General features: G+C 42.3%; 1 protein-coding gene across 1 annotated transcript in view; it reads right to left on the bottom strand.

The window, feature by feature from the left end:
• LOC147012881 (sucrase-isomaltase, intestinal-like) overlaps positions 1-15072 on the bottom strand; it is a 465156-nt gene that overhangs the window by 268635 nt on the left and 181449 nt on the right. Inside the window, exon 13 of the mRNA XM_085853461.1 lies at positions 4260-4359. Within this exon, the coding sequence (XP_085709587.1) occupies positions 4260-4359 (100 nt within the window). The remainder of the gene's footprint in view (positions 1-4259; positions 4360-15072) is intronic.

Genomic DNA, 15072 nt, shown 5'->3' with positions numbered 1-15072 from the left:
CGGCAGAGGGGGAGTTCCTGCCAGTTGAGCCACGCTGCCCAGCCAGGAAATTGTGCGAGGATATGCATGAAAATTTGAGGGCAAGGCCCATATTTATAATGGAAACCAACACAGGCGACGGGAATCATGGTTTTTAGAACCGATAATTTAAAAGTGTGAGGCGTTTTTGGAAAGCCCCGGGGAAGTTTCAGGTGTAATAAATGTTAGGGTAGTTAGGAGATGTACCCCTTCGCAACATCCATCCCTTCGCTCGTTGTAGGCCACTGGACTCACCTTGGTTGATCGCTGAACTCTGAGGAGGCCATTCTGAGGCTTTGTTGGGCCTCGAGACAGGACGCTAGTCTCTCCCTATTCCCCTCCAGAGAGGGAACGTAGGGGTTGGGAGTAGGCTTGGTGGACATGATAGGTTAGCCGGACAATGACGATAAAGGGGGTTAGGGAGACAATTACAAAAGGGAAATAAAAATAATAAAAATAAAGAGGGGATAAATTTTGTTGTGTTGTGTGGCAAATTAAGGGAGTGTGTATGGACAGACAGGCAAAGGCGATACAGTGGGGGGAGACATTGGGCTAGGTCCGAGCCGCCTTCAGAGCGGCCGGCACCACCAAACTCCCTCCAGACCTGATGGAACCACACCAGAGGCCGGCCAGCTTCATTGCCGGCCTGTTGTGCTGCAGCTGCCTGTTCTGCATGGACCTGCCTTGCCATGCCTCGTTTGCCTGCCTCTGACATGACCCCATGCCTGCTAGCCCTTGTTTGCGTTTGCCCCTGTGTCCATCCATCACCATGTGTGCCAGGAACATCCAGTTTTGCAAGGACTGACCTGCAGGCAGCCAGTGCATCCATCATGTTCATTTGTTTTTGCGACTATCTCCATCCATTCCCCTGCATCAATGAACTTTGAAATGACTTTTACCTTTTCCCTTTCACAGATCACAGGTCCTGGGCCATGGTTAAGTAATGGATAAGTTGAGTGAAAATTGTCAATACGTGGAACCTCGCCTGCATGTTTGTTTTAGCACCGGCAATTTTAGTTAAGTTGTCCGAATGAGTATGAGAGTTTGTTTCGTTAGTTACGCAGCGCATTAGGTTATTTATTTTTGGGACACGTATAAAGAAATGTCGCACTCAGGGATCCGAAGGTAGATCGTACTTGGGGAAAACTTGCACATGCTGGTCACACGAAAATTTGATGACTCGGGACGAGTCTGTAAAAAAAAAGTTCTGTAAAAAAGGGGAGGGTTAGTGTTACGAATTTGGGAATTCGATTGCACACAACCTTCAGGTTCCTTTCGTCAGCTATGTCGATAAGTGCTTGTTCCCGAGATAGCTCACCTTCCATTGTTTAAATGTTCAGAAATGGATTAGATGCACTGCGGATCGATTTAATAGTAAGGGAATGAACAATGGAGACATCCCTCCCCCTCTTCTGCGAAGAGGAATAAGAACCCTGCCGTCCCGTGACTCATGATGTCAACAACTCCCTCCCACCCGTGGCTGAGCGGGGGATGGAGCACGAGGGCATGAGTCATGAGTCATGAGTCACGCCGGGAAGGGTGGGACAAGGATAAGAGGAGATCTTTTCTTTGGTTCCTTGGGCAGAGCTGGAGAAAGGAGTTGAGAGTAGCCGTTTAGCAGACCGTCAGGTCCTGCTTGGCTTGCGTTAGGGTTGAGGCCTTCGGAAGCTTTTTGCTTCGGCTGGCTCAGTGAACTTCGGCTGAGGCCTGACTCGGGAGGAGGCTTTTTGGAGGGTCTTTGCTTTGACGGTTCTGTGAGCTTCGCCTTCTGCTTGGCTCAGGAGAGCTTTTTGCTTCAAGCTGCCCTGTTTGGAGGGAAGTTAAGCCGGTCGCTCGGCTCGAGCTGCGAGTGGTGGCTTCTTCTTCTTGGTTCATGGAGCTCTTTGTTCTCCATTTTGGTTCCCGGCTTGGTGTGACTCATCGACCTCTTCGTGGAGGTAGTTCCTCAGGGAAGCGACGCATCGACGGGAAGGATCGGTGCCTCGTCTCACCAGCACGTGTTGAGAAGTGCGGGAGAATTCGCGGGAGCTCAGGAAGGATCACAGCTCATGGCGATTGGATCCAGTTCGCTCTCGCTGGAGCCCAGGTCCGAACAACTTGAAGACCACACGAGGTGGAGAAGTTTGAGATAGGTTCTGGGTTTCAGCTCACCTGTCCTCCGAGCTGGAGCCCATTATTAAAGGCCTCTGCCACCATTTATTGGGCGTGTGTGTGTGCGTACGTGTGTCTGTGGGCCCGTCTAATAAGTAGGAACTGCTGTTAAGTGCAAGTGACTGTACATAATAAGTAGACGGTTGTAGTTCTTTTGTCGTGCTTTTGTTGCTTGTATAATTGCATACGTGTTTTGCCTTGTTTAATTGCATACTTGCCTTGTTTTCATCAATGTCCTTGTGTGAATGTAAACCTATTCGTTGCGTCCATTCCCTCATTGAACTGCCCCATCTTGCACTCGGAATATAATTGGTTTTTAAACAGCCGATAAATAGAATCGGGTCCGGCGATGTCTGGCGATAATACCCGCTCGGTTATCCCAGAACGGAACGGACCGCTTAAGCGGTTCGTGTCCAAGGAGGCCTTCACCGAGGTACGGTTCCTCGATAGGTTACCCGCGTGGGTACTTAGTTATATCGATATTCGGCGATTGACCCTATTTCGCGTGGGTAGAATACGGACTGGGCCGTGGTGGGATTAAAAACCCACCCGTGACTGGTTTCTGGCGTTGTTCCAGAAAGTCACGACTGGATTGCCTGTTCGGTGGGCGAAGTGACTGCTATTGGTTAGACGCGGTCGTTCGGACGCCGGGCAGGCGGGAATTCTACAACAATATCATGACACTTCAAAAGGTTCTGGACTGGTTTTGGCAAAACTTGGTGGATGAGTTGGGTAGGTGACAAGAACTAGTTGATTGGATTTTGGTTAAGGTCCGGATTGAGATCCGGCCTATCAGTGGAAAACAAAATGTAAACTGTTCAGCCTGGCAGAGGTATGCGCTCTACTGAGTGCCGTTCAGTTTTTTGCGATTATATATTTACTTAAAAGATGAGGAAAGGAGTGGATTTGTGATATTTTAACACCAGTATATTGTACAAGCATTCACAGGAGTAATGGATGGAATCAACAGATGTCAAATTGAGGTATGCTCACTGCCATGGGACACAAGAAGCTGACGTTTTCGGAGATAACCCTTCGTCAGAGCAAAAGTGGGTCTGATGATGAAGGGTTCTTGCCTGAAACATCAGCTTCTTGCTTCCCATGGCAGTGAGCATCAGTTGATTGACGATGTTGTACCTGTCCACCAATGCACACTGACATGGGCCTTCAAAAAGACTGCGATGATCAGATAACTTTGCAAAAGCCTGCATCAACAAACATTTTCAAAGGAAAGAGTTCCTCAACCCGAAACATAAAAATAAGTGTGCATGTGGATTTGCAAAAGTCTACCCATGTTTGATGGTTATTTTGAGTGTTCCATCCGCCATCAGTAAGACAAAGCTGTTTGGTACAAATTCAATGCACTGAGATCATAAATACGAGTTCCCTTGCAAGGAAGTTCAACACAGGCGGAGGCCATTAGGCCCATTGCCAAACTATGGTTGTTTGTCCCTCATGCTCTATCCTTTTTAAGTGCTGAGCATCAAGAAAGGAAGCAGCACATACCAATTGTAAAGTCTTTAGTATGACACGGCCGATGTTAGAATCGTTGACTTCCCAGACTCGAAGCAGATGCCACCGAGTCTGGTTGAAATAGGATGACAGTTCTATCACTGATGAGAAGTAATTTGACAGTCAGTGTAACAATCACATTTTTTGAAAAAGACATCAGAGAATGGGTAAAAATTAAGGTAGAAACAAGAACAGGTGAAAATGTAAGAAAAGGAAAAATAGAAAATCGAGCGAATTATACAACATTTCAACGTCTCTCGAATATCATAATAATAAATACTATACTATTACGTTATTCAAGGTTTGGCCTCACATTCATCAGGGTAGTCTTTACTGCTTGTGCTGGCACACTGGCAATGTCACTTAATGGAGAGTGTTCCAGCATTGACTGCCAAGTTGGCCTGGGGGCCCTTCCTACCGAAACGCGTGTTTTACTTGTGGCTGGATTATGCAATAAGTCAATCTATTTCACCAATCTAAGCTGCTCAAAGAGGTCCTCAGAAGCTTTGTCACAAAAAAAAAAAAAATGATATATGGGCCTGGCGGGCCTGACATTGACAGGAGAGCGATGAACTTACCCATAGCATTCAGATTAAGAAAGAAGACACCAAAAGCGTTTCCATTGGTATCCTCCAGGCAGGTGAAAAAAGGGTGATGCCCGTACAAATTGGAAACATCCTGCATGACACACAACCACAGCACACCATTTACTTTGCAACATTATTGATGCAGGAGAGTGACAATAACATATCTATGCAAAGATCAATGTGATGAAAATGAACAAAACTTAAAAATCTAAGCAGAATAGCACGGTGTCACGTTAAAAGATCGGATAATTGCATTAGCCCGTTGCTGAAACAACATGAGTATGGTTCACAGAGAAAACAGATTCAAAAGCAAGTTTCAGTATTCTAACAATGTTATTAGCTCAGGGAAATCAAATAAAGCAAAATGACAGATCAAGAGAATGCAAAATTGACAGATGACAACACAAGTTGAGCAGCAAAGGCTTTGCTGTAGGATGTTCGGCACTGTTGGAAGCTCGGTACAACGAGGAAACCGTATCTGATGTTTCCTCTGAAATATTCCATTGCTTAATGGATCAAATCCGTGTGCCACAAATGGTGATGGAGATGCTATGCAGCGAGAGGATATTTTGTACCCAGAATCCCAGCTCGTGGAATATTTCATGGCACACGGGTGTGGGATCGTCGAATAAACGGCACTGGCGGAGCATCACGGTATGCGACCAAAATAGCAGCACCTCACAATCATTTGGGATTCAAGCATCGGTTATTGTTAATGAAGTTAGGAAAATAAATAAATGCAACTGTGAATATCCTCTGAAAACACCTCATTTGCAGATCCAAGCCTTTTGAATTTAACTCATTTTCCTCCAGAAATCACACCTCCCAGTTTCATTACTTTTAGCGACATGGCGGAATGAGTAAAATTTGGATGTGGCCCGATGGGTGTGGATGTGCCTCTGTGCCACGGTGAAGAAACCTCATGATGACAAACAGCTCCATGAATAACTTCCGTGTGTCGTTCCCACGAAGCATGAGGTAGCTACAGATGCATTTTAAATATTATTGCCGATGCAATATGCATTTTCCTTCATGTGATGAAACATTTTGGTAGATTAGAGAACATTTTCGCAAGTAATTTTGGGCAACAGGAATCTCTGGAAGATTAAGCACCTTAAATGCCCTCGGAAGATTGTTCAAATGCACTGAATAGATGTGGAGCTTAATTTGAATGAAGACAACACAAGGTGCCATCAATATTTCATATACCCAATGGAACTCCAACATTCCCCCACACATATCACACTCAAACATTCCCCCACACCCCTCATATTAAAATCTTCCCCCACACCCCACACACTCAAACCTTCCCCCACATCCCTCACACTCAAACTTTCACCCTCACTCCACTCGCCCCCTCCAAAGCCTCACCTTGCCCCCACAAATACGACCCTCCCATACTGCACCCTTCCCAATGATTCCTCCCCCCCTATCTATAACCGTGTGTACCTTAAACATCTGAGGTCTCTGCTACAACATGACAGATCTCTCAATCCAGCCCACTGCCGATAAACGAGACATCATCTTTTTACCAGAATCCTTCCTCCCAAAGGACATCCCTGACTGCTTAATCTCTCCCCGGTTATTGTCTCCTTCAATTTGATAGGCCTGAACCAAGCCCTGGTGGCAGAGGTGCACTTTACATCAATAACTAAATTCCTCATGTCCATGGACTGATCGTACACCTCCCATTCCCCAGGAGTACCTCCAGCTGTGACTTCCCCTCCACTCCCACCTCTCGTTCATCTTTGTGTTGTGCTGTCCTAACAATGATGACTCCATCTACATCTCTCTCAGACAATATGAACCAACTTAAAACCACTCATCCTAACTCTCTTCCTCTTACAATGTGTGGCGATTTTAATTGTTACCATGGAATTGGCTGGATGTTGGAACCTCTGTCACCAACCATGGCCCTTCATCAAAGGATTTCTGTGACTCCATGGGACTTACTCACTGTGTGAACTTTTCAACCCAGATTTTTCCCAATGGCAAATCCTCCCTTCTGGACTTAGTGATGACTAACTTTCCCACAAGTGTCTCCTGCTCTTCCTCTGTCTCCTGATAGGCAGGGAATTCAAGCAGCCATCTCTCTTCAGGACTGGTCCCCCATATCTACTGCCCCTGATGTTAACTCAGCCTGGGAATTATTCCACAGAAACCTGCTCTCTCTCATGCACAGATTAATTCCATGTCGCCTTCCATTACCCTACCCTTATTCCTGCCCATGGTACACTGAATCCTGTCGTGAGGCAGTTACTCAGAAACAACTTGCGTCCTCTTCCTGGAAGACAAATCCAACCAAAGGCAATCTCAGTGCATTCTAAAACGTCCACAACAAGTGTGTCCTCTTTCAGGATAGCTCGAAAACAACATCTGTCCAACCTCAAGAATGAATTTTCAAACTTGTCTCCCACCTCTAAAACCTGGTGACCCCTTGCTAAGTCTGTCTCTGGTGTATGCTCCCCTTCCATACTTTCCCTATCTTCAAATGGCATCATCGCAGACTCCGCTCGTGAAAAGGCCGAATGCCTCAATTTTGCATTTGCTTCCAAATCTTATGTCTCCAACCCCTCACATTCAGCACCCATCCTTCCCTGTCATACCCACCTGCTCCTGGCCTCTGTGTCTTTTTAACTGAGAGGGTGGAGAAGGTTATTTCAACCCTGGACTCTGACTCTGCAACTGGACCGGATGGCATCAGCTCACATGTCCTAAAACCATGCTCTGCTGCTCTTGCACATCCTCTATCTGTCCTTGTCACCCTACCATTTGTGCTCGGTCATCTTCTATCTGCTTGGAAATCCAGCAACATCACTGCATTACATAAAAATAATGTGTAATAACCCTCCCAGCATGGAAGAAATGCTGCATCATGGTATGCAGATGATTGCACAGGATGGTAACGTTGCATGCTGCATCAACCCTACCTTCTGAATGAATGAGTGGACCCAGGCCATGCCAGAAAAATGTTCCCAACACCATTTTACTGTTGGAACCAGGTACTCTGGCCTGCATAGCTCGTTGGGCTGTCACCACACGTGCACAAGTCCAATCTTCGAGAAAACAGTAAAGGACAACTAATCAGACTATATTACATTCCTACACTGCTCGGCAGTCCATTGCCAAAACTAATTGCACCATTGGACCCACAAACAGGTACTTCCAGGTGTTATGAGTGGTTTGTGTATAGCAACTCTCTTATGGTATTCTGCCCTCTGAAGCTCCCTTCTGACCATTTTTGATGATATAGGATGCTCATGACACTTGTTGAACTCCACACACAGTTTGTCTGCCATCACTCTCCCATTTCATCTCGCAGTCTGGACTAATGACATGCATCATGCTTGTTGAAGTATGTGCTTCCACCCACTGTTGCCCCCCTTCAATGATAATGTCTATCCTTTTTCTCAAGCTGATATTACCTTTGAGCCAGTTTATCATGACACGTTAGTAATTTCCACAGCCTTTGTCCACTGAAGTGCCTGCCAAATGCACACCAATAATTACACCCCATTCAAAATCACTGAGGTCCCCTCGTGAAGCCTCTTAATACCAGAGTTGAGCAGCAGTCTGTTTATATATACAGTACATGACAAGAGTACTACTGGGAAGAGATTTGCATATTTCATGCCTCAATCACCGACTTGTTGTGGTCCCATAGTTTGAATATATGTTGTACGGCCCGTGTACCATGGTATTTCCATTTTTGTCCACAATTTGCATCTTGTGCTTTTGGCGCAGTCTAGCATCCTGCCATACTCTCCAACCTCTCTGCCTTTGGCATCCAAGGCCAACTCCACACATGACTTATTGACTTCCTCGATTCTCGGAGCCAATGTGTGGCTCTCAACGGAATCATTTTTCTCCTCTCCCTGTCAAGGTTAGAGTGCCCAAAGGTGGTGTTATAGGCCTAGTCCTATTTGTGATCTTCATAAATGATCTCTGACTCTATAGAAAATCCTCTTTATCGATTTGCTGATGACTCCACCCTCTGCCATGACATCCCTCATTCTTCAATCAGGAAGTCTGCACCCTCTTCCCTGTCTTCAGCCAATGAAAAAAAAAATATCACAAACTGGTTAAACACTTGGAATATGTCTTTCGATCTTGACAAGAATCTCCCATTCTCAACAACAACTCTCAACATCAAAGCCTCCTTTCTATTTTCTGAACAATCCTCTTGAGTAAGTTCAGTCATTCAAATTCCTGGGTCTCATTATCAGCCACGACCTTTCTTGGGAAACCACATTTCAGAGTTAGCCATCAAAGACAGCCACCGACTGGGCAATCCTCCTTTGTATCAAATTCTTCCTCGGCATGCATGAACTCATATCCACATATAAGGTCTTCATCCGCAGCTTCATGGAGCACTGCTTTCCCCTCTGGGCTGGCTCCCTGACTCACATCTTGTTCAAGTTGACACAGTGGAAACAAAGGACTTTAAGATTTTTAGAATCTTCCATGATGAAGCTGAGTCTGTGGGCTTATCACTTCGCCATCACAGATAGGTCGGTGGTCTACCTGTATTCTTCCACCTCCTTTCTGGTCTTGCCCCTCTCCTCTTTCTGTGTTTGAAAACATTCTGTGGTCAAGTGATACAATATATTATTTTTGAAACTCATTATTAGCAAGTACTCTAACTCACCATTTATATTCTTTATTACAAAAGGAGCCAGGACTTTTTGAGTAACACTTGAGGGTCATCAGTCATAATCAAAAGGCTGCCCATTGGTAAACTGCCTCAGTACCAAACGACGAGGGTGCAAATTATAATTAATTAAATAATTTTCTCTGTCTTTTTTTGAGGATCTGCACAGTTTGGTTGGTAGCATTGTGAAAAGTCCCACGTAGCATATAAAAAGTACCATGTGGCAAAAAGAAAATACAAAAAGTCCCATGTGGCAAAGAGAAAAATCCCACATCAGGTCAGGTATGGAAGCATGCGCGGGAGCAGTAAGTTGCTGCGTCCACTTTCCGACGGTACTCCAGGGGTCTCCGTCTGTACATCCCCCAGGCTGATGCCTGGCCCATCCCCATTTCTTGAGATGCTGATCAACCTGCGACAACGACAAAGAATGTAGTCGGTTCATTGGCCTCCTCCACTCATGAAGCTCCCTCACTGAGAGAATTTTCTGAGCATGATCAGCATCAGGAAAACGAGCCACATGTCCATACAGCTGCAGTTGACATTCACAGACTATGCAGGTAACAAATCTCCTTTGAATCTCTCTCAGAAACCGCTCATTGGAAACAAAGTCCGACAAGAAAAAGCCAAGGATTCTCCGTAGAGAACTGGTATCAAAGGAATTAAGTCTCCATTTCAGATGCCTGGTCAGAGTCAAAGTCTCACATCAATAGAACAAGACTGGAAGCACCAAGGACTTGAAGACTCGGACCTTCACCCTCCTGCACAGGTACGGGCAGTGCCACACCCAATGATCAAGTGAATCGATGGCTCTCCAGGCCCGACCCAGATGTCCATTGACCTCTGACTTACAGCCAGCAGAGAAATGAATATCACTGCCAAGGTAAGTGAATCTCTCGTGACCTCAACATCCTCGCCACAAACAGTGACAGACAGGATAGCAGCATCCAAGATGAAAGCCTGGATGTTAGTTTTGACCCAGGAAAGCCGTAATCCCAGTGGCTCTGACTCCACATTCAGCACCTTGAGGGACCCAAAAAGGATATCCAGAGTCTCTGCAAAGATGATTGTATCATCTGGGAAATCAAGGTCAGAGATCTTGACATTCCCAAGTGATTCACTGTGGTTTGATCTCTCCGACATCTTCCCCAGAATCCAGTCCATACAAGCACAGAAAAGTGTGGGGCCAGTAAACACCCCTGACAAACTCCAGTCACAACTGGAAATAAGTCAGAGATGGTATCAGCACATCTCACAGCACTCTGAGCACCAGAATATAGTTCAGACATCAGATTGATCAGTTTTTGTGGCACCCCATGAAGACCAATCATCCTCCAGAGAGCATCCTGATCCACTGAATTGAACACTTTGCAGAGATCAACATCGGCTGCAAGCAGGCCCTGCCAAAACTCTCGTCTGCATCTGGTGAGTACCCGAAGACCAAGGATACGGACAATTGTTGACCTCTTTGGTGTAAAGCCGTACTGTTCTGGATGCTAATGAGCCTCTCCACATGGTATAGTTCCACGTGTTACAAAAAAAGTCCCATGTGGTATAGAAAAGGTCCCATGGGGTACAGAAAAAGTCCCATGGGGTACAGAAAAAGTCGCATGTAGCAAAGAGAAAAGTCCCATGGGGTACAGAATAAGTCCCACGTGGAATAGAGAAAAGTCCCATGTGGCAAAGAGAAAAGTCCCATGTGGCAAAGAGAAAAGTCCCATGTGGCAAAGAGAAAAGTCCCATGTGGCAAAGAGAAAAGTCCCATGTGGAATAGAGAAAAGTCCCATGTGGCAAAGAGAAAAGTCCCATGTGGCAAAGAGAAAAGTCCCATGTGGCAAAGAGAAAAGTCCCATGTGGCAAAGAGAAAAGTCCCATGTGGCAAAGAGAAAAGTCCCACGTGGAATAGAGAAAAGTTCCATGTGGAATAGAGAAAAGTCCCATGTGGCAAAGATAAAAGTTCCACGTGGAATAGAGAAAAGTCCCACGTGTAATAGAGAAAAGACCAATGTGGCAAAGAGAAAAGTCTCATGTGGAATAGAGAAAAGTCCCATGTGGCAAAGAGAAAAGTCCCATCTGGCAAAGAGAAAAGTCCCACGTGGAATAGAGAAAAGTCCCATGTGGCAAAGAGAAAAGTCCCACATAGAATAGAGAAAAGTCCCACATGTAATAGACAAAAGTCTAACGTGGTACAGAAAACGCCCCACGTGGAATAGAAAAAGTCCCATGTTGTAGAGAAAAAGTTGCACGTGGTATAGAAAGAGTCGCAGGTGGCAAAGAGAAAAGTCCCACGTGACAAAGAGAAAAGTCCCACGTGACAAAGAGTAAAGTTCCACATGGAATAGATAAAGCCTATGTGACAAAGACAAAAAGGTGTCCATGACAACAGTTTCACCACATTAAAATCAAATGGTATATTTTTGTGATTTTATTATTGCCAAACCTCAGGAATTTTTCAAGATATCAGATTTAAACTTACAAAACTTATTTGTATGTATTTGTAGTATATGTGAATTAAATCTGGTCAAAATTAGTTGCAGGTCAAGGTCAATGCCATCCAAAACATGTAAAACACCAATTAGATGGAAAGTATAAAATGTGTCAACCAAATTTGTTACGCACAACATTCCATCATGTAGAACAGTTCATTGGTCAAATTTTCCAAATTACCAAATTGCTGTTTGCATGGCAACTATTGTTCATTTGGATTTTGCAAGTATCATGCTTTTTCCCCAGACGGGACTTTTTGATCACCAATGATAGTTCTTCTTCTTCAGAACAGACCACGATTGTCTATCAGGTAAACATGTACCACGTGTCATGGTCTACATCATCACTTCACGTTGAATTGCCATTTCTACCAACACACATTCCAAAAAAAAATCCTCATTTGAGGTGAGATATCTACGACTACGCTGCTACCCTGCTCGTATACCTCAATTGAGGGTGAGTGTGGGGGAGGGGTGAGGGGGGAGTGGAACCAACATATTTCAGTTGTACAAGATTAAGCAAACAACTATTATTGGACTTTTTGTTTAGTCCTTTTTTTCTTTTCTTTTCTTTTGACTTTTTGTTTTTGGGACTTTAAACAAACTTTTTGTTTGTTTCTTCATTATGGGGGAAGATGAAAGAAAACTTTCCTTTGGACAAACAATAAAGCGTGCCGACTGATAGACTCGATTGTACTTTTGCCCCAGTATTTATAAAGTTGCAACAAGCAATGTGATAATATCCTGAATTTTTTTCTGATAAGAAGGTGTTGTAGCAAGCAAGCTTGCAACAGCTCTTTATACCATTGCACCGAGCCTTGGAAATGTCTGTGAGCGCGGCAAAGTCACCTCAGTTGGTGGCCGTTATTTTTTTTTATCAGATTCTACTTGGAGAGTCATTTTCCCCAGACAGGACTCCTGAGACCCCTTACGAGCAGTCCAAATGGCCCCATGTGTTGAAGCCTTGCATTACCCACAACGGGTTTGGAAAACCTCCAGGCCAAGAAATGTGGATCTTTGCTTTTTGTTTAGTCTCTGTAGATTAGTTTCAATGCCTGTCAGTTCCTTATGGCTTTCACCCCATCTCACCTTTGTTCTGAGCAGCACATCTTAGCTGGCCTAGTATATAATAAAGGGAATAAGATGATTGCCCTGCAGCTATTCATCACCTTTAGGTGTTGCCACGTTCTTGAAGAAATGAGTGTTGGGACCACAGTGACAAGGAAAGGATGTGTGGTGTAAGCACAAACAAGGTGGAGAATGAAATTTGGAGTCCTCACACTAAAATAAATAAGTAACCATCTTTTGGAGTATTTATACGGGATGCAGCAAAGCAAGTTGCAAAAGCATCCATGCTGTCCGTGTAAGCAACGTTTCAGAAGATGTCCACTGCCCAATGAAAAAAACCATGCTGGGTTAACATCAGGAAGGCCCAGGCAGGAAAGCAGTAAAGTTTGGAATGAGTGTTTGAGAGATAAAAAGCCTTAAATACTCAACTCATTTTGGATAAATCACAAGATGATTAAAAAAAACTCTTTTGTTTCCACAAGGGTCAAGACCAATATTGCTGTTTGTAGACACTCCAAGGTGATTCGAAGACAAGCTTTATTCAATGCTGCCAATCTTTTGAAGTCACAGCGAAAAGCAACCAACAGCTGTGACTTCTTTGAGATTGACTAACGAGCCCACAACTCTGGAAAAATTACTTGCACAAGACAGTCAAAACTCTACAAATTCCAAAATGCATTACTAGAACAGCTATGATCTCAAAATTAGTGAATATATATATATATATATATATATATATATATATATATATATATATATATATATATATATATATCTTCTTCTTCTTCTTTCGGCTGCTCCCGTTAGGGGTCGCCACAGCGGATCATCAGTATGATCCGCATAGTGATTTGGCACATGTTTTACGCCAGATGACCTTCCTGATGCAACCCTGGTCACTTCTTACGACATAGGGATATGGTACACCTATTTTAACTGGAGTATACAGCGGCCCAGTATACTGGTACTCATTTCGCTGACCTCGGAAGGATGACAGGCTGAGTCAACCCCCTGGTGTATTAATTCAGTGGCCCAACGGGGCTTGAACTCAGGACCTTTTGGATCCCAAGCCGCTGCCCTAACCACTGCGCCAACACCAGGCTCATATATATATATATATATATATATATATATATATATATATATATATATATATATATATATATATATATATATATATATATATATATACACAGATATATATATATATATATATATATATATATATATATATATATATATATATATATATATATATATATATATATATATATATATATATATATATATATATATATATATATATATATATATATATATATATATATATATATATATATATATATATATATATATATATATATATATAATACATATATATATATATATATATATATATATATATATATATAATACATATATATATATATATATATATATATATATATATATATATATATATATATATATATATATATATATATATATATATATATATATATATATATATATATATATATATATATATATATATATATATATATATATATATATATATATATATATATATATATATATATATATATATATATATATATATATATATATATATATATATATATATATATATATATATATATATATATATATATATATATATATATATATATATATATATATATATATATATATATATATATATATATATATATATATACATACATATATATATATATATATATATATATATATATATATATATATATATATATATAATACATATATATATATAAGTAGGGTAAGAATACTGATTCTGGCTCACTTTTCCCCATGTAAATGAATGGGGGATTTTCAGCGATTCATATTTTTTTTCCCTAAAAATAAACCCCCCTTTTTATCCCAAGGTATATTTATTTGTCTCCCCTTTTAACTTGGAAGTTGAACCTCATTGAATTGAACACCTGGGGGTTGAACAGCTCACTCATTGAACCTATAAAGATTTGTTCATTCTCAAATTCCTTCAATAGTTTAATTTTCTTTGCACAATAATCCCCATCTAAAATATTAACAAACAAAACATTTGAATCTTTATATTTTTGAAGATACCCCTTTTGTGCCATTACGAAATGATAAACTTCTCTTAATGCTCTTGTTTGACCACCTCCTGAGCCACAGGTTATTTTTTGTTAAGCCCCGCCCACTTTTCTTTAAGCCCCGCCCACTTTTGTTAAGCCCCGCCCACTTTCCACAATGTATTCAATAAGCCCCGCCCACATAAATAAGTTAAAGCATACTTGATACAAATCAAGCCATTGGAGAAGAGGAAGGATTTCATGTCTGAAGCAATGATGAATTCCATAACCTTGCTGATGATTGGGAGAAGGCTGATTGGTCTGTAGTTACAGGGATCTGTTTTTGCACCTTTTTTATGCAGGGCAGTGATGTTAGCAGATTTCCAAGCAGATGGCAGATGACCTTGGGAAAATGAGAGGGTGAATAGAACAGAGAGAGGGTGAGCAAGAGCAGAAGAGCAGGCTTTGAGGACACGTGGGCTGATGCCGTCTGGACCGGTTGCAGAATCTGACTCGAGGTTTGAAAGCAAGCT

The sequence above is a fragment of the Eptatretus burgeri genome, chromosome 14 (assembly GCF_056783735.1).
Source record: "Eptatretus burgeri isolate ZD-2024b chromosome 14, Ebu_testis_v1, whole genome shotgun sequence".
Classification (NCBI taxonomy): domain Eukaryota; kingdom Metazoa; phylum Chordata; class Myxini; order Myxiniformes; family Myxinidae; genus Eptatretus; species Eptatretus burgeri.
This window is presented reverse-complemented; position numbering and strand designations above follow the sequence as displayed.